The 24,462-nt window shown below is 44.4% G+C and overlaps 1 protein-coding gene across 1 annotated transcript; it reads right to left on the bottom strand.

Annotated features, from left to right (window-relative positions):
* Nucleotides 1-3,765: 3,765 nt before the first annotated feature.
* On the bottom strand, nucleotides 3,766-10,455 carry FAM50B (family with sequence similarity 50 member B). The gene is made up of 2 exons (XM_017681271.3): nucleotides 10,345-10,455; nucleotides 3,766-4,968 (listed from the first exon to the last, which is right to left on the bottom strand). Exon 2 carries the CDS (start codon nucleotides 4,884-4,886, stop codon nucleotides 3,870-3,872), a length of 1,017 nt encoding a protein of 338 aa, XP_017536760.3. The 5' UTR covers nucleotides 4,887-4,968; nucleotides 10,345-10,455; the 3' UTR covers nucleotides 3,766-3,869.
* Between the last annotated feature and the right edge of the window lie 14,007 nt (nucleotides 10,456-24,462).

Genomic DNA, 24,462 nt, shown 5'->3' with positions numbered 1-24,462 from the left:
AGGAAAGAAAATGGCAGAGTTATCAGATCTACATAAAGAAAGGAAGAGCATCAAAGGAGGAATAAATGAAGGTAATATTTAAATTTTTATTTTTCTTATTCTTAGATTAACAGATAACAGTTTGTTCAAAATAACAGCAACAATATGTTTGATGCTGTATGCTTCTGTATGCTTATATATTAGTGAAATGAATGACAGCAATGATTCAATGGACTAGAAGAAGAAACTGGGATTGTTTTGTTATAATAAGGTACTCACACTACCTGTGAAGCAAAATAGTGTTATTTGAGAGTGGATTTGTATACTTATAAATGTGTACTGCAAATTCTAGGGCAACCACTAAGAAAGTAAAAAAGTATAACTGATATGCTAAGAAAGGAGAGAAAATAGAAAATACTCAATTGAAATCACAAAAGGCAGGAAAAGAGTGGAAGAGAAAACAAAGAATCAGAGCAGTAAATAGAAACAAGTAACAAATTGGTAGATATTAATCTAACAGTAGCATAATCACTTTGAACATCAGGGCTCTAAATGTACCAATTAAAAGACAGAGATTGTCAGAATGGATCAAAAAAGAACTCAACTCTATATTGCCCACAGAAACTTACTTTAAATATAAAATCACATATAGATTAAAAGTGAGTGGATGGAGAAAAATATCCCATGCTAATCAAAAGACAGCTGGAGTTGCTGCATTCATTTTGGACAGAGGAGATTTCAAAACAAAGAAAGTTATCAGGGATAAAGGAGGGCATTACATAATAATAAGAGGGCCAATTCTTTAAGAAGACCTAACAGTCCTGAATGTGTATGCTTCTAACCACAAAGCATCAAAATAGGTGGGACAAAACTGAGGGAACTTCAAGGATAGATGAATCCACTGTCAGAGCTGGAATTGTGTTTCTATAGTGTGCGGAAAATGGAAGTTCCTGTATGGCCAGGATCTCCACCTGACCCTAAACTACTTGGTGATGTAATTGGCCTACTGCTAGGCTAATGCTTCCACACCCGTGGGCAATAAGCTATTATTTATTGACTAAGTCACTATATGAGGAGCTCTGCCCAGTGCTCTGGGTGGACGCAGAGATGGAGGTGGATTACAGACCTGTGGGCTGCTGGGTGTAGCCGTGATTCTGGTGCTTAACCTACTACCAGGAGAATAAAGCTGGTTGGTTATAAACCCTTTTACTCCACGAACGTTCCATTGTCATTTCTTCTCTCACTGAATTCACAGTGAACTTCCCCGGGGCTGAAACCCTCATGCAAAAGACACGTAGTGTAGTGATTATCATGCTCGCCTTGCTATCATAGTTGGAGACTTCAACACCATTCTATCAGAAATGGATGGATCCAGAAGGCAGAAATACAGTAGAATACAGTTGAACTCAAGTTACATCTCCCAGTTTCTCTTGCAGCAAGGTATGGCCAAGAAAACAAGCTCTGGCAAAAGAGATCTAAATCAAAGCATTATTTATCAGTTTATAGAAATGTTTAAGGGAAAGCCATTTCATGCCTTTTGAATTTTCTTTCTTCCCTTACTTTTTTGTTTCCTGGGATGTGGATGTGATGGTTGGAGCTAGAACTGCTTTATAGAATTATGAAGTAACTGTGGATGTGGAAGCATTAACATGGATAATAGATGCATTAAGCATATTAATGTTTAAATTAAAGCTTGATTTGTGACTATGGATTGGATTCGCAACCAAAGACATGGGGTTCTATTATTGGCCCCCCTCTAAGTCTAGGTCTTGAGGCTGGTATGTTAGAAGTGCAGACTAAAGAGCAGACATCCAGTCAGCCTGAGGTTTCTTAAATCTTATTGTGCATAAGAGAAATCTTCTGCATCCATGGATGTTTTGTTGCCCTTGTCTAGCTTGGATTAATACTTAGTCTATAGGCACAGACCTTATCATCTACATTTGCCCTCTTACAGCACTAAATTATGTTTTCTACCTTTATCTTGCATCTACCTACCACTTCAGCATTTCATTAAATAATAATAATAATAATAATAATAATAAGGGAGAAATGTGGGATTCACATATAAATCAAGTATAAAAATCAAACAAATATTCATATTTGACTTGACTGACTGTTTATAGTTCATGATGCGTGATCAAAACCGAAAGTTCCTGTGATGACTGCCCTTGTACTGTTCACCATGTAAGAACTTATTCACTATGTAAGAACTTGTTCACCATGTAAGAACTTGTTTGTTGTGCTTCAGAAGATTGGAGACTGGCGAGAATTAGGCTTGAGGTTGATTAATGATTGTGCATTGACTCCCCTATACAGAATTTTATTGTTGTTAACAACCATTTGATCAATAAATATGAGAGATGCCCTCTCAAAAAAAAATCTTATTGTGCATATGAATCACCTGGGGATCTTGTTGGAGCACCCTTACTGTCTCAATAGGTCTGGGGTGGGACCTGAGATTCTGCTTTTCTACTAAGCTGCCAAAGGGTTGATGCTGGTCCAAGGATCACACTTTGGGTAGTGAGCATCCATTTCCCACCCCCACTGAAGTAAATCAGAGCCAAAATAAGGCCCCTGAGCATGTCCTGGGTCCTGATCTGGGTGTACTTATTGCATGGAATCTCTGGGCAGGAGTTAGTAAGTGGTAGAATGATGATAAGCCTACAACATTCATTGTCACACCTGACCGCACATTGAATACCTGGAGACCTTCAGAACATGCTGATGTCCGTGTTCCACCTCTGAGATGCTGGCCCTGGGTGTGACCTGGGAATTGGGGTCAGCTTCCTGATCCCAAGCTTCCCTGATGATGCCAAGGAGCAGCTAAAGCTGAGGCTCACTACCCTAGATGGCCGATGCTCTGATGGAAGTTCTTGTTTATGGGTTGAGGCAAGAACTCCAAGAAAAGAACTGTCCCTCCTAAGCTTCGAGCTGGGACTGGGATCAGGTGAGTGAGGCATCTGTCTTCAGTGTTAAGGTAAAGGGGGTTGGGAGGGGAGTAGGAAACACCCAAAACTCAGTAATTAAGATAAATATTTTAATGCCATACTTAAAAATACTCAATATTATTGCAAGGAAATCTGCAATGAACAACATATCAAAATTCTAACTAAAGATGGGTGGCATCCACGCTGTACAGAGCCATATTGGAGCTTGAAGCAAAGGGAAATGAGGTCCTGTGGTTCTGGGGGCTGGGCTCATCAGCTTCCTGATCCCTGAGGCCAGACAACTCGGTTAGGGAGAACCCACAGTAGACTGCTCCCCCAGTATGTGAGTCCCACCCCCACATGCTCCGAATCCTGAGAAAAGTGATGGGCAGGCCGACCTTTAGGCTGTGAAATGGGACATAGCATCCCTTAAACTAACCAAGACCATAAGAATAATAATAGCACTTAATGAGTTCTAAGTGCTTTACAAATACATAAAGCATTTCATTTCATTCTCACATGGATGTTTTGAGGTACGTGCTATTGTTGTCCCTATTTACAAGTGAGGAAACTGAGGCACAGAGGTTCCATTAGTTTGCCCCAAATTACAGAGCAAATAAGAAGCTGAGTTGGGAATAAAACCCAGGCAGTCTGGCTCCAAAGCCCATGCTCATGACTACCAGCTCTAATACTGTGACTGAGGCCAATAGTCACCCTTTAATCTCCTTTTTTGCCCCACTGTGTGCCAGTCAGGGTTTCAACAGAGCCATGTAATGAAGTCACACAGTAACATTCAAAACTACTCCAAACAGCCAACCACCCAGTAATAACGTCAACAATTGAGCTACCAAACTTGAATGATGTGACACCTCTGCTCTTTATTTTATTTCAGGGAAGAAATGACAGTCACCAAGTTAAGCTGGAAGTGATGGGGCATAGGGACAGGGAGGGCCTGGAGGGCCGTCAGCGGATCGTGTACTTGTCCCACCTCTTCTCGGGGTCGTAGGGCTCCCAGCGGCTGGCAGGGAAGATGTGCTTGTTCTTCTCGTACCAGCTGCGCAGCACCACCTTGCCCGCGTGCGACTCATCCTTCTCGAGGCTGGCGTCGCTGCGCAGCCGCACGTCGTCGTGCACATCGAAGCTGAAGAGCGGTCCGCTCTTGCCGCGCGCCTTGGTGACGATGAAGTCGTAGAAGGTCCGGTAGTGCGGCAGGATCAGGTCCTCCTTGATGTACATGAGCTGCTCCACGCCTGCCGAGCGCAGCTCGCGGAACTCCTTGCGCAGGCCCTGCAGCGCCTTCTTGAGGAACTGCTGCACCGTGCTGCCCTTGGGCATGCTCAGCGAGCGCCGGTGGCCCGAGCCGTCCCAGTAGCTGAACGTGACCTCCATCTCCTCGCGCTTCACCTGCTCGCGCCGCGCCTCCCACTCGCGCCGCAGCTCCTCGCGCAGCTGGTCCTCCTCTTCCTCGCGCTCGCGGTCAGGTAGGAAGCTCGTGTCCACGTCGGGGTCCTTGCCCAGGTTCTTCTTCCTGTTGCTTGCCACCTTGCGCCGCCGCCCGGCCGCCTCCGCCTCGTGCTCGTTGCCCTCGTCAGGCTCGTCACCCTCGTCCAGCGTGAAGGACAGGCTGCAGATCCGGCGCTTCTGCTCCTGCTTGCGCTCCTTGTCACGCAGCGCCTCCAGCTGCAGCTGCTGCGCCTCGAGCTGCTGCCTCCGGGCCAGCTGCATCTCCCGCTCCCGCATCAGGGCCTCCTGCCTGGCTTTCATGTCGCTCAGCGTCACCAGACCCACGGTGCTTGACTTCAGCTCCGCCTCCGTCGCGTCATAATGGGACGAGAATTTCTTGTCCACCTTGGACTTCACGATGGTCTCATTGGCGATGTGCTGCTTCAGCACCTCCATCCGCTCCCTCTGCTTTGCGCGCTTCTTGATCAGGTGCATGGCACGGCCAGCCTCGCGCATGGTGCCCCTGTACTGAGCCATGACTGCTGCGCGGCCCAATTGGAGCTAAGCCGGGCTCCGCTTCTTTTGCAACCCCCAGGAGTTTGGGGCTAGATCATGGATTCTGCATCAGTGAGGAAAAGCACATGAGTTAGGGACACACACGGCCCAGAACAGTAGCTCGATTAATGGTCTAGCTTGCAAATTCTAATAAACAGCAGTCAGGGGCCGACTTCCACCAGCCCAGACGGGGTGCCTCCTGACATCGTCAGCACCAAGGATCCCTTCAACAGCCATCACTGGATTCTGAACTAGTTGTCCAAGCAAAGCCACAGGACTTCTCACTGAACTAGATGCCAAAAAAAGAAAAAGAAAAAAAAGAAAGAACACCAAACAAAAAAACAAAAATAACCCCAACCAATCAGTGCATGACTTCTACTGAACCCTGTGACCAGACCAAAAGCCCTTGAGAGGACATTTCACAATGCATATAAAGATTTTACTACCTGCTTTCTAAGATGGGGATTAAAAATGTCTTCCAGTGTTTGCTTGGGAGAAATCCAATGTTTTGGGCTGTTGCAGAGTGTTCAGAGACAGTCAAGTGCAAGACATACTAGATGAAAAAAGCTTGGACAAACAATCTGCTATATGTGTTCAATGAGGGAAAAAAGAAAAAAGCGCTAACAGAAGTCATCACAGATTTCAAGATAGCTTTTGCATCATAAATGTCTCTGAGTTTTGTGAGATCTAAATTTTTTCTTTAGTCTTTACCAAAGTAACTCATATGCATGCTTTAAAAAGGAAACTAATCCTAAAAATACACAACAAAACAAAAGCCAGCAGTTTCCAGCTTTATCTCTTTTCCCTAGAGGCAACCATGTCAGTCCTTTCAGAGGTTTCTTCACAAAGTTACTTTCTTATTTTTCAGTAATTCTTATATGGCTGATTCGTGACTAATCAATTTTACTTTATCTACTGACTTTTTCTTACAGAGCATGAAAATTTAATTTTTCCCTACAGTAGATTGAAATGTCTGGCCAATTCATGTGAAGAAGAGGGTATTATGGAGGTCGTTAGTGTATAAGCTAGATGAGAGAAATATAAGGGATTAAATTATATGCTCATTTTAATTATAAATAGAGTGGCAAAAAATACCAAATAAAATATTAGCAAGTTGAATCCAGCAGTTTATGAATATATACGTATGAATGGACAGAGTAGGCTTTATTCAAATATAGTTCCACACTAGAGTCTCTGTGTAATTTACCACATTAATAACATCTCAATGCCTGGAGATAAAATCTAAAAAATATGTATATAGAAAGGAATGCCTTTAACTTGATAAAAGGTATTTTTGAGAGATCTATGGCAAATGTCATATGTAAAAGTATACTCAAAGTAGTTTTAGTCAATACCTAGATGGCTTCTGACTGGGTGGAAGTAACAGGGGTCCATGGGCATTTGGTAGGTGAGGGGCAGATAGGAGAGGAAGCTCTACCCCTTTTCTCTTTCAAAGGGTGCATATCTTTTGTTTTACATTGCAGAGCATCATCTGAAACACAGCTTTTGAAAGTATCCCCAGAGAAGTGAAGGGGCTAGGGAGGAGTAGCCCGTAGCTCACGCCTAAGGCAGTCAGAGAAAAATAAAGCCAATGTTTGCCCAGGAAAGAAAATATTCTAAACAAGTCAGGATTGTCCCTCCTCACTCTCCGTACACTTAAAGGGAAAATGGTAGAGGAAAAGTGTTATTTTTTGTAGAGCCATGTAGAAGGCATTACAATACCACACTGAAGCAATTTTTCCAAGTGCTTCTTTTTGAAAGCACAGCAGATGTGGCTTCTTACACTGTATCTCAGAAGAGGGCTCCAAGTCAGAGCTACGCCAGGTTCAGTGGCCTCCCGTGTAGGATCCTTGCTAGGCTGTGTGTTTTCATCTGTCTGGCTGCAGGGCCTGGCATATTGTATATGTATATGTAATATACATATTGTTTATTGTGTGTGTTTGCTTATATGACACTGAGACAGTACCGATATAACAGCACTAGGCTTACAGTAAAAGCATTCAGTGCCACATCTTCATTTTCAATTCTCTATTTAGAGTGAAGGTGTAAAGGTCACTCTTTACAACCCTGAAACTCTGAAACCTTGCAGTTTCTAGTGTGGCAGCTAGAGATAAAGCAGGGCAGGGTGGAAATCATACCACATGAGGACTGGGTTCTCATATCAGCTCTGAAATTTGTTATGGCCTCAGTCACAGAATTTCTCCAACCTTCAGTTTCCTCATCTGAAAAATTACAAACCAAAATTCTGATTCTTTTGCATTGAACAAGTCCAGGATTCAAAGAACTTTCTCATAACTCATGTAAGTTCAAGACACAGATCGGGGAGCCTGTTGCGCTGGTTATCTCCGATTCCAAACTCCAGTTGCTGGGGGTGTGGGGTAGGGAGATGTCAGCTCAGTCAACATCATCAGCTCATAGGGTCATATCAGACTTTGGCTGTTCATAGCAGAGCTGACATTGTTATCAAATTAGTCCAAAGGCAAGTCCAAAGGGCTGGGAAGGGATGAAATCAGGTACAAGAAACTCCTGGTTTTGTGGCAGAGGGGTTGGGGTGACCTCTGGCCTTCACAGCCAGAACCTGGCAAACAACTACTTGTCATACTTCCCACGGAGTTAAGTGTGAATCCCTGAGACAGGAGTTTACTCTAGAAGAGGGAACATCAGAAACTAAATCCCGTACTTCACCTGGAGCCGACTGTGGAATTTCTCTACTCCGAATCTGGATTGGGGCGGTTCTGTTCTCTTCTCTCACAGTTCCCTGGGAATCCCTCCCCGTGCATTCACTACGTGACGATGTGGAGTGTGTAGAGCTCGGTGCTACCACCTCCCTCTATCCTTCCGCCCTTCCCAAACCTGAAAGTCGCTACCATCTGCCAGGTGCTTCATCAGCATTCAGAAGCCGAGAACAAGAGGAATGCAAGGTGATCGCATGTTACTCAGCCTAGATTTTTCTCTGATTTGTACTCATTTAATTCTTTATTTTAAAATAAAAATATTTTTTCACTACATGACTTTGAAAAAATACTTTACATAAAATGGTCTCTATGTAATCCTATACCTGAGCGATAACTAATAGTCGACATTAACTCACAGACTTTAAATTTATATTCAATGTTTTAATATAAACATTGAATCATTCTGTTCATTGTTTGAGAAACTCAAACAATATATCATACTTCTTTCCATGTTGACACTTAAAGGCCTATGGAATCATTTTTAATGGCCCCAACATATTTCACTGTAGGAATATATCATAACATATTTTCTTAAGCTCAACATCATATGTTCTTTACATTTTGTGATCAAATCTCTTACCTATTTTTCTATTGCAGTTTCTTTTCTTAATGATTTAGAAGAATTCTTTATATATTGAGAGTCAAATAAGCTCTACATATTCATCCCAGTTTGGTCTTTGCATTTTAACTTTGTTTATGGTAATTTTTATTTTTTTTTTGCTATATAGCAGCTTTTGTATTTTTATGTAGCCAAATCTGACAATTTTTTGTTCTATGCCTATGAGTTTAATATATATTTTAAAACTCATTCATTTTTATAGGCTTTTTCAAATGTTTGTTTCTTTTTATGTATGTAGTTAAATCTAACTGGAATCTATTTCTGAACACACTATAATGCAGTAATTTAAACTTTTTCCAGAAGAAGGTATGAAATTAAAATGAAAACTTAGGACTTTTCTCAACCTACTCCATGCTTGGTATTAGGATACCTTGCTAAGTAGTAATAATAAAAATGATCAAAACTAGTTTTTTTAAAATAGTGGTTTGTAAGTTACAAAGATTGTTTACATACTGTATCAGTTAGGAGTCTTTCTGTTCTAGGTGAAGAGAAAGTTTGATTCAAACTGGTTTAAATCAAACATTTAATGATCTTGTTATCTGGAATGACCAGGGCTTTAGAGATGACTTGATTCCCAAGTTCAGTGATCTCACCATCTCTCCGTTCTGTTTCATCTTTAGGCTGACCCTTGCCACTGTCACAATACGTCTGGCCATTTCCAGACTAACATGCTGTCTCATTCATATCCAGGGAAAAGAGAGATTGGTCTTTGATTGCTCTCTTAGAAGAATAAGCGAGTTTCTTTTCCAGATCTCATAACGAATTTCTCCTTGCTTTTTCCAAGCAGTTTTCCAGGAAAATGATAAAGCCCAATCGCAGCCCAATCGCAGAGCTGGGGGCAGGGTTGGGGGGGCAGTGCGAAGCTCGGGATGTGTCAGGGGAAAGTGAATATCCATCAGAACAAAGGTTGGTATTACACAGCTAAGAGGAAGGGAGAATGGAACCTAATCATTCAAATGGGTAAATGCCCACTATACATACCTTATCAGATACTTAACAAGAACACTATGAAAATGAAAAGTTACTAATTTCCCTATTTTATAGATGGCAATAGTAAAGACTAGAAGTTATATTATTTGCCTCGATCACTCATCTAGCAAAGCTTAAATCTAGATCTTATGTCTCTAAATTCTCTGCTCTTCCAGTACTCCAAATTACCTCCCTATAGGCTTAAAACTATTACTTAGTACATGGGACTGAGTCTGTTCTACAAACACATTTTTAAAAATTAAAAGGTCAAAAGGAGAGATTAACTATTAGCCATGTGCTCCTAGTGATGGCAGGACATTATGTGAGGTTCCACCACGGGGGCGTCAAAAGAACTGGAAGTGAAAATCCTGTTTCAGGTAAGCCTGAGTTTCTCCAAAGAAGAGTGTGATACAAAGCCTTCGCCTGGGTGATGTACTCTGGAATGTGCTCACAGGAAGCGGGAGTGGGGTCAGGATGAGACGGGAGGCAGAGAAGGGAGGCAAACACCGTCAGTATAGCCATGGCCATCTCTGAGGGTGACTGATTCCACAGGAGCTTTTGGATGCTCTATGAAATATGTCACCACGGGGTGCAGAGAAAAGGGGAAGCATTTACCCTACAGCTGACACCCCAGTGGTGGATGGTTGCTCCTTAGGATGTTAACAACCCTGCATTTCTTAGCCGTGCATAACTGAGTGCCTAATGGGTTGGTTGGACATCCCTGCCAACTACTGCGTCAGAGAAGCCAGGGGTAGGAAATAAGCAGAGGCACTCAAGGGTGCTCTAGCACAAAGCTGGCTGAGAAGAACTGCTCGCTGCAGCAGTGGCTGGAAGGAGGTGGAACCAGAGGATTTTAGGTAGGGCACTAGAGGTCTTCAACACACGATCCATTTTAATTTGGTAATACAAAACTTTAGTTACAGAAGTGATACACAAACAAGCCTAGATTCCTACTTCCTTGGTTCACATCTGATAAGTTCATGCTTGGATTATTACAAGCACCTCCTGAAAAGATCTTCCTAGTTTTTTCCCCACTCAACTACCGCTATAATTTCCCAAAATACAATAAAAAATTTCCCATTTGTCACTACTTTACAGAAGGGTTCAATTTCCTTACCATTTGATAAACAGGCCAAAATTATTCCTTCTCTGTGCCTTTGTTAATATTGCTCCCTCTAACTGACAGGGATGTTATGCAAAACATTTACTAACTGCTCTGGCAGGCACTGACCAATCAGAACAGAGGCTGAGCCAATCAGAACTGATGTCAGGTATAACTGACTGCACAGGTCGACCAGTTGAGTCAGTTCTGCACTCAGGCTCTGTTCTTCTACCTGCTGAAATCTCATCTCTTCCATGAAGTTTCCTGGACTGTTCTTGCTTGTGGTGGTCTTTCCTTCTTTGGGGTTAATTATTACTTTGTGTCCTGAATATTCTTAAAAATGTTTATATGGTGATGTAACAGTCTAAAACACCTGCACATTTTTGGACAGCACTTTCTTTATTGCCTCTTCATATGGTAACAGTTCTGTGATATTTTCTATAGAAAGATAGAATTCAGTCTTTCTTATAATAAATTGATCAAAAATAATTTTTTATTATTGATATTTTAGAAAAGCTTCAGCTTTAAAAATTTGATAATGACACAAATTTTGAGAATTTTTGTCAAGTATGAAGAAAATTTGTATTGCTTCTTTCATGTATAACCTATACAAAATCAGGAGACTTCAAGTTTCCATGGAATGCTTTTTAAATTACTGTTCGATTTGTTCCTGGAAATCATTCCAACCCAGATGCTAACAAAATAATGCTACAGCAATACATAGTTACTATATTTAAATATAATGTGGTGTTTTTAAACCATGGCTCCCAACTTCATGCCACCCCTCACGTTGAGGGATTGGGTCTACGTCTCCTCTCTTGGCATCGGGGTAGGCTTCTGACTTGCCTGTAACTGACAGTAGGTCAGAGAGAGTGGGGACAACGACCGCTTTGTTCTCTGGATTCCTGCCCGTTGAAGGCCTAACCCGCCATGGAACAAGTTCAGCTCCTCTATGGTTGCCATCTTTGGGGAAAGCCTGGGCCACACTTAGGTGCTGCAGTCCACGGCCCAGGTGACATCCCAGCTGACAGAAGCGCCAACTACCTGACATGATCCCGGCCCCCAGCTGTAGAGGCGCCCCTGCCATGAGGTCTCCCTAGCTGAGTCCCCAGGCTGTGGAGCAAAGACAAGCTGTACCCTGCCCGAATTTCTGTCTGGCAGAATCCATGAGCATAATAAGATGGCTCTTTAATGCCACTAATTTTGGCGCAATAGTTATGTAGCAGCAGTGACCAAAACAGCTGTGGACAAGTTTAACTGTGACACAAGTATACTCCCAATTCTGTGGGGTCTTGAGAACAAATGGAGTGCCTATATGCCACATGTCTAAATATTTAACAGTTTTATAAATTAACTATTATAAATAATGTTAATAAACTATTATATAAATGTCATAATGAACAGGAAGACCAGGTTCAGGTTTAGAATTCCCACTGAAGTCCGAGCCCTCCCTTCTGCACCCACCCCAGCCTCCATCCAGCACCTTTCGGGGCTGTACATGCATGTGTGCCCAGGTTCCACTCATCTGCCTGAAAACAGCCGCCTCGTAGTTCTTCTTGTTTCGAAGGGCACATACCCAGCAGTGGAGTTTGTCAGCCACAGGAGGGTAGATTCAGGTGAGAGGCTGAGGAAGGCCCAGGTATTGGGCGGGAAATTGCAGGATCTCAGGCATGGTGTCGAATTTGGTGCTTGGGCCCTGGAGTGGGTGCAGTGATGTGGTTCCAGAGACTTCTCACCCTAAGCTGCTCTGTGGTCAGAGTGGGTGTTACATGTGCTAACCACACACACAAAAATCCCTCTCAACTCAAACTAAATGTGTTTCAACTCAACTTCCCCTTTGCAGCTTCCTAAGAGTATCTTTGGCCGGTTCAGTGCCTCCTGAGATTAAGGGAAGTGTAACAGAGCAGAAGTCAGAATGGAAAGAGACGGCTGTTCTAGACAACGGTGGTTAAAGTGTCTTACTTTGGAAAACACAACAGCAGTGTATAGCCCCAGAGAAGGGACCCACTCAAGCAAGGGGCCTAGAAGCTATAACTTCATTAGCTACATGGAAATGCACTTCTACTTCCATTTCTTGGCTCATTCATCCCCTCTTAACAGATATCCTAGGGAAAACAGTGTTGTCAGGTAAGGCTTTTGTGATCCAGGAAAGAGTTTCAGCTGGAAGAGAGGTTGAAATTAGTGACTCACAGGTGGCATTTGACCTGCAAATATGTTTTTGTTTGGCCTGTGCAGTGCTTTAAAGTTTTTTTCTGAGTAAGTGGCTAATGCTGGAAAACTGGTAGATTCCACATTAAAATTTGGATTTCTTGCTTTCCTGGAAATGAAAAAGATCTGGAAAACTGGGCCTGAATTTGCCCAGAACACCAGGTGGCTGCCCCTTCAGTAGGACATAGGCTCTTTATGTGTCCTTCACCTTAGAGCCTCAGTACCCATCTCCATCCCGGTCTAGTTCCTCAGGGTGTTTGCATGTGTAACACGTGAGTCAGAGCATCAAGACATGGATACAGATACACCTACTGAACAGCACAGTGAATGCTGACTAAGCATGCCCAGATAGAAAGCAAAGGGCTTAATGTTTGTTGAATGAATAAATGACATAAAAATGAAAGGTCATGGTGCAGTTTTAGTAAACAATTCTAAGAGGATAGAGAGCAAAGTATAATCCTTACTATCTAGAATCTTCTTTAACAAGGAAATCAAATGGAGCTTTCTTCTTCTATGACTCATTTTAAATAAGACTAACTATATGCTACTAATAATAGATTTTAATTGACTGGATCCTTAAAGAAAAGAAAACTTGTAAAACTTCTGAAAGACTTGGATAAATGAGAAAGAAAATGTAAAAAGGCCACCCAATTGGTGAATTACTTCAGATTTATCATAAGACCTATGTTTATTATTATTTTTTTTCCTTTAAATTTTAGCTTATGATCTTTTTGAAAAAAATTTAACCATATGAATTTGAAAAGTCACCTGCCCATCTTAGGTAGCCCTTTGAGAAATCAGCACAACACTATGGTGGTTCCTCATAAAATTTAATATAGAATTACCATATGATCCAGCAATCCCACTTCTGGGTCTGTACTCTAAGGAACTGAAAATAGTCTTGAAGAAATATTCGTACACATATGTTCTTAGCAGCACGACTCCCAGTAGCTAAAGTATGGAAGCAACCCAAGTGTCTACCTGTGGGTAAATGGAGAAACAAAATTTGGCATATCATGCAATGAAGCATTATTCAGCCTTAAAGAGAAAGAAATTCTGGAACATGCCAAAACATGGATAAACCTTAAAGACATTGTGCTCAGTCAAATAAGCCAGACACAAAAGGACAGATACTGTATGAGTCCACTTCCATGAAGTCCCTAGAGGAGGTGAATTCGGAGAAACAGAAAGGAGAAGGGTGGTTGCCAGGGGCTGGGGGACGGGGCTGGGGAGGTAGTGTTTATTGGCGACAGGGTTTCAGTTTGGGAAGACGAAGGAGTTCTGGAGAAGGAAGGTGGTAAGTATATGTTTCTGCATATTGAAACACAATTTAAAAATAAACACAAAAGATACACTGTGATCAGCAGCTTTTCATTTAAAATCAAAATTAAACATGGCTTGCTTCCCCCAGGAGGACGTGGAGCAGCTGTCAGAGGCGGGTGAGAGGGGAGGAGGAAGTGAAAGATTCACTGGGCTGATTGGCCAACTGAGGGGGGACCCTGGTCCCTTTATTAAAGGGCACTAGCATGTGACTTTCAGGCCTCCTCTCCAACAAGCACCTCCTCCTAGACAAGTGCTGAGGGGACCAGAATTCAACTGTCAAAACCTTTTTCAGAATAACTACCACCTAAAGAAGATGCAGGAAAGCCAGTTAAATGTGGACAGCCTGGCCTAACCAACACTTAGAAAATAGCATTATCTGGCCAAAGCCAAAGCGGCATTGCTGCTCAAGAGGCCCAGCCTCCTGAACTGGGATCAGAACTAAGGAGGAAAGATCTTGCTCACGTACCACATGCAATGCCTGAAGGTGCAGACTTCCATTCTGGGCCAGCCAGAGACACAGACCTGTATCTTGGATGCAGAGGCTCCAGTAGAGCTCACTAGTAATAATATTTTCATATGTTGTATATATACTAATGTATATTTTGTACATTATGTGTATGTATAGTACATTGTATATGTACTAACTTATGTATGTCCACATCATATTAATGGGGCTCCAGGAAATATAAATATCAAATCTCATTACAGCAAATATTATTAAACTTAAATATACATGGAATTTCTGAAATATGTTCGTGCATTTTAAAAACTGATATTCTTATTTATATTATACTCACACAGCACACAGCATGTATACACCACAGGTGTTTAGAATCTTCACCATCAAGCCAGGCTCTGGCATTTGCTAGCCATGTGACCTTAGTCGAGGTACCTCCTAGTGCCTCAGTTTGCTTATCTGTAAAATGGCATTGTACCCACCTCATAGCATTGTTGTGAAGACAAAAGGATCTGTGCACATAGAGCCCTCGGAACTGGGCCCGTCACAGGAAATGCTCCAGAAATCGAGCAGGATGTGTGTGTAAGTAAGTGAGCTCACACTTCTAGGTAGCTGGGTATCTAGACAACTCCTGCCTCTGACCCAGCCTAGATGGTCCGGATATTTAGCAAGTCATTGGTGTTTTAGTTTCAAACGCATGGGTCTGAATTCTTTGTTAGACTTTCCCTCTCCTATCGACACTTAACCCGGGGCAGGGATGCTCAGATGCAGATGTATGGATGTAGAGGAGAAAATTCACGAGGGAAAATCGCTGAACATAATTGCAGGTTGTGTCTACATTTGTGAGTCTTAAACACCCCTGAGTTTACTTTTGTGAAAACCCAGACCATACACGCTCCATGATTGCCAAGAGGGGACACTCACAGGAGCCACGGCTGCCACCTTGCCTGGGACCTCGCCTGCCTTTGACACAGTGAGTGTCCAGCTTTTCAGATGAGATCACCACTGTCTGACCCAGGGAGCAGAGTGATCTGCCAGAAAACTCCAAATGAAGCCAGATGGTGTGCTTTCTCTCAGGACCGGGAACACGTGTTCCAGTTTTGCAAGGAAAAAGCAACTTGGGAGTTCATGTTTTCATTACATTTGGCTCCCACCTCCATAACTCCCAACGTTTGTGGAGCAGGAAAATGAGCTTGGAGGCAAATGATAAAGCTGATATGATTCATGAGTCTGTCGGGAGGAAAGAGGCAGGAAGCTGAGGGGCCGGCTGCTGGGCTGTGACATCATCACCTCGGCATCCCGCCCTGGTCCAGGAAAAATGCAGCCTGCACCTCCGAGAGGGTGTGAGACACTAGAGACAGAGGCTGTTTGGTGGCTTGGCCAGCCCCTGAGCGCAATGACGTCTTATCCACGAGAACAAGCACAGGGTGAAATGTCGGTATGTGGACTCTGCCGCCCAGAAATGAAAGAAGAAACAAAACCCTTCAGTTAGCACAGTGGAAAAACACCTCTTAAAAACAAACCTAGGATGCACAATGTGCTTTTATTGTGACTGGGATTTTTTTTAAATGGGTTTTGGAAAAACGGCCTCCTGATGTTTATAAAGTTCCTCCTGAATAAAGGGCCACTCTGTGGCACCTGGGACCTGGGGCCAGACTTGTTTCTGGACTTGTTTCTTAGGAGGGAGGCAAGCGTGTGGGTGTTGGTGAAAGAAGCAGGAGGAGGTGGGATTTTATTTCCTTTCACGGAGGAGGAACAAGGTTTACAGGGGCTCAGGCCTTGCCCAAAGTTAGACGGTAGTAAAAGCTGATTTCAGAATCAGACTTTTAAGGGGACTCTTGATAAATGTGTTCTGCACATTCATCTGGAGAGAAACAGAGGAAATCCTGCTTTTTAGCATCTACAGGGCAAATAAACAGGCCTGGAACTGGGGATGGTAAAGCTACTGGCCCTGTGGGTCTGCAGCAGGGGTGAGAGCTATAGCCCAGGGCCACTCCGCGATGCCCACTTCGGTCAATGCTGTTCTACAGGACATGGCCGTGTCACGGGGAGACCTGCGTCTACAGCTGCTTTCCTGCAGCGGTACAGAGTGGGGTAATGCAGCAGAGACCACATGGCCCACAGAGCTCAGAATTTCACTATCGGCCCTTTACAGAAGAAGTTCACTGACCTCTGGTCTCAAGCATGGGAGCTGCCAGGAGAGGGAAGACCCCTCTTACATCACTGCCCACCCCCTGCAGACAGTGAGAGCCTGCCACCCTCCCTCTGGGCGCTACGCTGCTGGCTCTTCTCAGCAAACATGACACTTGTCTGATGGCAGTGGAGAGCACAGTCTGGCTAAATAATGCACGGGCCTGGCTGCCTGCATGCTGGGTTTGCTGGCAGCTTTCAGGGATATACGCTGGGCTGGAGTCTACCTGGGTCTCTGAGTGCCACCTGCTCTGGAGCTCCGCCGCTCTTGTCTGTGAGCTCCCTGGGGCCGGGGAGGCGAACGCCTCTCTGCATCCTTAGCACCTACTACATAATAAGTGCTCAATAAATTTGATATTAATTTTTTCTGAGTAGCAAACAATGGATTTTAGCTTTTAAATCAGCAAGTGAGTCCTTAATCCCATCGGTGACACCCTTACCCCGTGCAGACAGAACCTCAGTCCAGCAGGGCTGGACTGAGGCGTGCGGGTTTCTGGGCAGCTGCAAATGAAGCCCCACTTCAAGCCAATATTCCTTTAATATTTATTCCACATTTATTTAGTGGGAAGAAACAGATTTTTCATTTGATAAGAATTGTATATACCTTTCTTTCCATCAAGGGGTTTACTGGGTACATCGAAAGTAACAACATCTAAACTTAACTGTATTTGGAAGTGTCTTTCAGTTTTCCCATTACTTGTAATTGGATAACAATTAGTCATTTACACACACAAGTAATTTAAATAGCACAGAGTTTATTCAAAATAGACTTTAAAATTACTTTTGTTGTCTTTCATTACCCCAAAAACACTTTCCACTTTTCTGGAATCCTTATTTTCTCTTGGATTTTCTTTCGAAATTTTCTGAGCACAACTTCTTGGATACATACTACACAGCCTACAGTTTGTGCAATAAAAAACAAACCACTAGGTCCCAGGATACGTGCTTCTCCTGCGCCTTACTTGGTTCCGGAACTTCAGTGGCCTGCGTAGTCAGCTTTGGCAGGCTGGTTTTGAGTTTGGTCATGACCAACGGCCGCACCTTCAGTATTCCCTCAACTCAGAAAAACAAGCATACTCAAAGAGTGTGGACTCACTTTCCACTTGAAGGCATTGACCACTTTGCTGGGTATAGGATCTATTTATATTTAGTCATTTATTTTAAGAGTCGTACATGTAAACCTGAACTAATCAATGCCACCTTTGTGATGGATTCCAGTAACGTCTGGGCCCATCAGTAGCCTAATGCCTAGAGGAGTTGCTTGAGTGTCTTGGCTATTAACCCAGCTCAGCCTCCTCACTTACTTTAATCACAAAGATACAATCAATGAACAGTATTACTGTGAGAGATGGCCATGAAATGACAATGATAATCAAAACAGCTCCTCCAGATGTTAACTCCACTGGGGTAGGTGCATTCGTCAGTCCTGGCTCCCAGGCCATGTCCAGCACTGCTTATGGCAGAGGAAAATAGCGTCTGGCTCAGCAATGTGTCAGGTGCAATAAAGAAGTCCTTACTAAATATTTGTTGAATGAATGAATTGGCTGAAAGGTGACTGTGGGTAAAGTTCTCTCTGTGTCATTTTATTTAACCCTCATGACATTACTGTGAGAGAGGCATTGTTAGATCCATTTAACAGGTGAGAAAATTGAGGGTCCAATGTTAATTGACTTGCCCAAATAAAAATAGCTGGCAAACAGGGCATGAATCTGCAAAGAAGTAAAAAGCTAACCTTTTCAAACAATATGGCTTCTCTCTCACTTACCAACTTTACATTTCCCTGTATGGCCCCGGAAGATGACTGGTTAGCCAGAGACGGGTAAGATTCCTCAAGGGAGGAACAACCTAAGACAGGCACAGTCGCAGGGGGGCCATCAGGTGAGAAATCGGGAAACAACAGTGGTGAAGCTTAGAACCTCACCCCCCCTGTTTTGAGAGAAAACTTCTGCATCCGTGGATGTTTTATTGCCCTTGTCTAGCTCGGATTAGCACATAGTCTACAGGCACACACCTGATCATCTACAATTGCTCTCTTACAACACTAAACTATGTTTTCTACCTTTATCTTGCATCTACCTACCACTTCAGCATTTTATTAAAAATAAAAATAATAATAATAATAAAGGGAGAAATGTGGGATCCACATATAAATCAAGTATAAAAATCAAACGAATATTCATATTTGACCTGATTGTTTATAGTTCATAATGCGTGATCAAAACCGAAAGTTTCCGTGATGACTGGCCTTGTACTGTTCACCATCTAAGAACTTATTCACTAGGTAAGAATTCGTTCACCATGTAAGAACTTGTTCGTTATGCTTCAGAAGATTGGAGACTGACAAGAATTAGGTTTGGGGTGGATTACTGATTGTGCATTGAGCATTGACCCCCTTATACAGAATTTTATTGTTGTTAACAACCATTTGATCAATAAATATGAGAGATGCCCTCTCAAAAAAAAAAAAAACAGCTGGCGAAAGAGAGAGCTGAACTGAGCTCAGGCCTGTTTGATACCAGTATGTCTGCTGTTCCCACAATTCTCTGGGGCAACTGAGCTGGTTCTATCTGGTAAGGCACAGAGAACATGAATCAGACTATTTGCTTACCACAAAATATTAATTACCACGTGGAATAGGTTAAAGGCTATTGGTAGGCCAGAAAAATGCCTTATCTACTGCCAGCTACAGATAAAGATGAGCCAAAATTTCTGGCATATCATTGACAATGAGACGTGGCTTTATTTGCCTCTGTGCGAGCAGGTTTTGAGAGGTAGAGAGGGCATGAAGTCTTGTACTGCAGCACGCAGTCTACAAACATATTCTAAACCTTTTAATTTGTCTAGCGAAATGCTGGTTTTATAACAGATGGGGGATCTGGCTCATGGCTCTGTGGACAGGTTGGGAGAACTATTTGCCATATGCGATGTGGTCATGCGTGTGTGTGTGTGTACACCCTGCGTGTTCCATGTCACACAGAATGCATGCACTTTCTGCACGCTCATGTGTGCACACACCAAACTCCTGACAGCAGTCAGCAGTAGTTTCTCAAAGCCATGTACCTTCATGCAGAATTCAATGGCTGCTACAGTCAGCTTCTCTGGGTGCGGGTGGTGGGCGCTGTAGGAGCTGGGCTTGCTAAAGGAGAAGGGTGTCAGACTCCACCCTTCCCTGCCCCAGATCTGGTAACACAGACGCTCTGCGGGTTGGGCCCAGGAAAAGTGCTTTTCACCTGTTCCATAAGTGGTTCTTACACATAGTAAACATCTGCTGTTCAAGGAATTGGATAAAAAGAAGGATGTTTGTTCTTGGCTTTTAGACCAATGGCTGCAGTATTTGACATTTTGTAATTTAAAAAACACAGGGCTCAGGGAAGAAAGGAATGGAGGGAGAGCAGAGGGGAGACAGTGCAGTGAGGAGGGGCCTGGGGGCTGGGTCAGAGACCTGGGTCCCAGACTCCGGGTCACCCCACGTAAAACCTTCTCATCATGTTCTTTCGTTGCCTTGTCCTTACCCTTCTCTCTCTCAGTCAGCACAGCCAACACTACACCACGGTACACCCCGTCCAAGCCCAAACACCCGAACTACCGCCCGGAAGGCCCTGGTGCTGGAAACATTGGTCTCGTAAGAGGCATACCTTAATATTTCATGGGCAGTAAAGCCAAGCCAAGCCTCACAGGAATTGTTTACAAAATTGCTTTTTACCATGAAGAAATAAATCCACCATCTGCAAGCTTCCTGCTGATGTCATACACTTTGTTATATAATGAAGGTGGCTTTGTTTTTTTAAGATGAGGTTCTTTCACCTCAAAACACAAAAGAAATATGTTCCAAAGAGGACCTTAAATTCTAAAATATTTCATTTTTCATAGTTGTAGTCTTTAAAAGGAAGCCATTCAGGTCGTGGCCCCTGGCAGGGCGAAACTAAGTAACGCAGCGAGCTGATCTCAGGTAATAGAAAGGGCCTGGCATTTACCAAGAGGGATCTCTTTCAGTGTGGGTATTTTGTACTGGCAAACATTGAGCCAGCTACCAACCCCTCTCAAATTCTCTGCCCCTGGTTGCTCAGGCCTCTTGCAGCTCTGTTTATGAATAAGAGCTCCTGTTTACTGAGTCTCTCATGGCATCTGTCACCTCAAACCGTCCCACCAACCTCACAGAGGTGGCAGGAAGGTTCTCTTTACAGGTGAAGAGCTGAGGCTGAGAGAGGCTCGGAGCCCTGACCAAGGTCATGTGGCTGTGTGTGGCACCTCTGTGCCTTGAACCCTGGGTCCCACTTCTCTTGAGCATGTGCTCTGGCCATCTGGTAACCTCCGGGCTGGGCCCACTGCACTGAAGCGGTAAATGCAGCTGCTTCACCAAAGTGGCCAGAGCCGGCTGCACAGGTGGCATCCCTTTCCAAACAGATTGGCCAGGACCGATCTGTTCCCACAGCAGGTCCTCAGCTGGGCTGCACGCTGGAATCACCAAGGAACATTCAGAAACCTGATCCCACGCTACACCCCACACCAATTAAGTCAGAATATCTGGAGATGAGGCCAGGGCATCAGCATTTTGTGACGTTCTGGGAGCGATTCCAGTACACGGTGAAGCTGAGACCACTGGTTCTGAGTTGGGGTCAGCCTCACTTGACCATTGCCCCCCAGTGTTGGCTGTGGACCCGCAGCCCCGGCATCACCTGGGGGCCTGTGAGAAAGGCAAACAGGCCTCTCAGTAGGAATCTGCATGTTAGTGATGTCTCTGGGTGTCTCACTGTACGTTAAAGTTCCAGAAGCATGGTTTTAGATGACTACTTCTGGCCGGTCCCAAAGTTTGAGAATCCAGCTGATGCCCATGCTTGCAGAGCTAGGGAGGGGCCATGCCTTAAGCCCGTCAAAACACCTTGGGAAACTGAGGTAGCGGAATGAAGGGGATGATTCCCTCCAAGGCTCCACTGCATCTCCAGCATCCGCAGGAATGGAACAGGGGCCTGAGAGCAGTCATACTTGGGCTGACAGCACTAGCCCCGGGCTTTGCAGTTTTTCAAAATTACCACCAGGGTTATTGTGTCTTAACGATCTTTTGTCATGAAACAAAGCATCCCATAACTTAGTAGCTTAAAATAAGAACTTTTTATTTGCTCAAATATCAACTACTCATTGCTCAAGTAAGTAACAACTATTTATTTGCTCAAATAAATGTTTATTTGAATCCCGGGGTTCAGCAATCTGGGCTGAGATCAGCTGGGAGGTTTTTCTGATGGTTTCGCCTGGGGTCCTTCTTACGCTGTGGCCATCTGGTGGGTCAGCTAGACGGGGATTTTCTACCACAGCCTCACGCATGTGTCTGGTGGCAGCTGTGGTGTTGGCCAGGGAGTTCTGCAAGTGGCCAGGTGAGCCTGGTTTCTCACATAGTGGCCACAGCATTTCACGCATAAGAGCAGGAGAGGAAGCCGCAGGAGCTCTTATGGCCTCGCTCAGAAGTTGTAGAACATCACTTCTAGCACATTCCATTAATTAAAGCAGGTTGCAAGGCCAAGCCAGAACCAACAGGTGGGGAAATAAACTCCATTTCTTATGAGAGGGGGTGCAAAGAGTTTGTGGCTATCTTTAATCCAGGCCATGTCACTCTGGCCACAATTATTTACTTCACCCCCCCACCCCCCACCCAGAATGCACTCAGCTAGCTCAGAGCCTCCCAGGCCTCATCCCACAGGGTACTGGGCTCAGAACCTGCCATCTCACGGGCTCTGGAGCAGGTCTGGATTAGGTGAGACTCCTTGGAGGCAGCAATGTGGGTTCAGTTTCCCTTGATCTGGAGATGTGTGAACTAGGAACACCAATTATCTGCCCCCCACTCCCCAGCATATAACGGGGAAGCAGGGAATTCACCTTAAACTGGGAGGCCTAGGCGTGCATTGTAGCTCTGAATCCAGCCGACATGGGCTCAGGGGTGCCCCTGGATGAGGGCCTAGTCTGTTCCCTGGGTGTGGCCACTGTTCCTTGGGCTCTATTACTCCCTGAGAGGTCCTTCTTTTTCCATAAAAAAGGTCTCTGGTTGCAGCTCAATCGCTCTCTCAGACAGCTTCAGGCAGGCCTTACAATCTGCCCATAATAAACTGGGGGCCCCAAGCCTTCTTCGGTGTGACCTGTGCCAGCCCCTGGCAGTCAGAGCTGGCAGTGTTTCTGTAGCTCCCCTGAATCTGAGGGGGTTTGTCCCATGCTCCTAGCCACATATTCACATGTTCTGAGACAGATCTCTTACCCTTGGCCATGTCAGGTGCTCTGAGGCAACACCTATTTATTTAGCTGGATTTTACTTTCCAACCTAGGAAGCCCTGGGCCCTCTATATTTCCTCTAAATTCTGTTTGCACCTCACCAGTTGCTCCTAGCTCATCCCTCTTGGCAGAATCTTGTCACATTCAGCTAAGAACATTCAATTGACGCTCAATGTTCTATGTAGAGATATTCTTACCCAAACCCACAAGTTGATTAGATACATATCCTATTTTCTAAGTTGCCAGAGGTGACATTTGCCCTCATTGTCTCACTACTACCTAACATGTTGCCTTTTTTCCAAACTCCTCCCTGGCTTGCCAGCTTCTGTTAACAGCCTGTTTGCCATCCTCCAAACATTGCTGACAGCCTCCTCGATGCTTTTCCAGACTCAGCCTGACGGGTCCCAGAGAGAGGCCCCCAAATACTTGCAGTCCTCACTTCCGGTAACAACTGCTCTATCCGTTATGTCATTACAGCATAACACACCATCCCAACATTTAGTAGCATAAAGCAACAATCATATATTTGCTCAAGATTCTGCCGTTTAGTCTGGGCTCAGCTGCGTGGCTCTTGTACTAGTCTTGCCTGGGGTCAGTCCTGCGGCTGCGGGCATCTAGAGGGTCTCCGATGGCTTCACTCCCATGGCTGCTGGTTAGCCAGGCTGCTCATTGGTTCTCCAGCAGGAGAGCCTGGGCTTCCTACAGGGCAGCAGAGAACACCGCTATTCCGAGAGAACACGATGGAAGCTCCAAGGCCTCTGATGGTCTTGTCTGGAAATTGCACAAGTTCACTTCTACCACATCCTACAGGTCAAATCAAGTCACTGATCTGAGGGATGGGGAAAGAATTTGGAGCTGTTTTTACTCCACCGTATCTTGGAAAAAACATTATCTCCTAATAAATCTAATTTGGCACACAAAAGCTTTCAAATCATGAGCTCTGTGAGAATAAATGATTTCACATAAGTGCTTGGCCATAAATGTGAGGAACTACAGAGACTTAGGGATGGGGCACAGGACTCCTCATGAGAGGAAGGGTTGCTAGGAGACAGGGCAGGACACTGGCAGGAGAAGCTTTGAGATATTCAGGACAACTCTGCTGTGACCTCATGAAATCAAAACTCTAATTTGTTCAGGATTTTGGAATGCAGGGGGTGTGTATCTTACTGGTTTATCCACATTCATTCGCCCAACAGGTATTTACTAAACCTGGAAGAAAATATTAGTTCAAGACCCAGAACCAGGACTCCCTCATGTACAATTCACTCAGTACTTGAGGACATCGTCAGGAAACCATCTGGATCTGTGTGTATGCGTGTGACCAAAACACTGAAATATGAAACAGTAGTATGCACTGTGCTCTGTCACACAGGAGCAATCACGCCACCTCCCTGGGACTCATCCAGCTCTGAGGTTCCATGATCCTTGCAAACCGACCTCTGGTTTTTGGTTTCAGCTCTAGTGACACATAGGCCAAGTCCCCATTTCCCCCACTGGGGTTGCTGCAAGCCTGTCCTGAAGCCAGGACTCGGAAGCAATTGACTGACTCACAGAGGAACTGCCGGCCGATAAGCAGTCGGGACGCCTTGGCTGGTTCCTTGTTTGCTTTCATTCTGAGCATAGCTTCGGGCTGCCTGCGCGCTGGGAATGGAAAGGCCAAGCCCTGGCATGCAGCCGTGGGCGGCTTCAGCTGCCTTCCA

Source organism: Manis javanica, chromosome 16 (genome assembly GCF_040802235.1).
Source record: "Manis javanica isolate MJ-LG chromosome 16, MJ_LKY, whole genome shotgun sequence".
In the NCBI taxonomy this organism is placed as follows: Eukaryota; Metazoa; Chordata; class Mammalia; order Pholidota; family Manidae; genus Manis; species Manis javanica.
This window is presented reverse-complemented; position numbering and strand designations above follow the sequence as displayed.

Bases quoted from the DNA above. Each gene is read 5' to 3' on its own strand.
- FAM50B (XM_017681271.3), bottom strand. From the start codon at position 4,886: ATGGCTCAGTACAGGGGCACCATGCGCGAGGCTGGCCGTGCCATGCAC.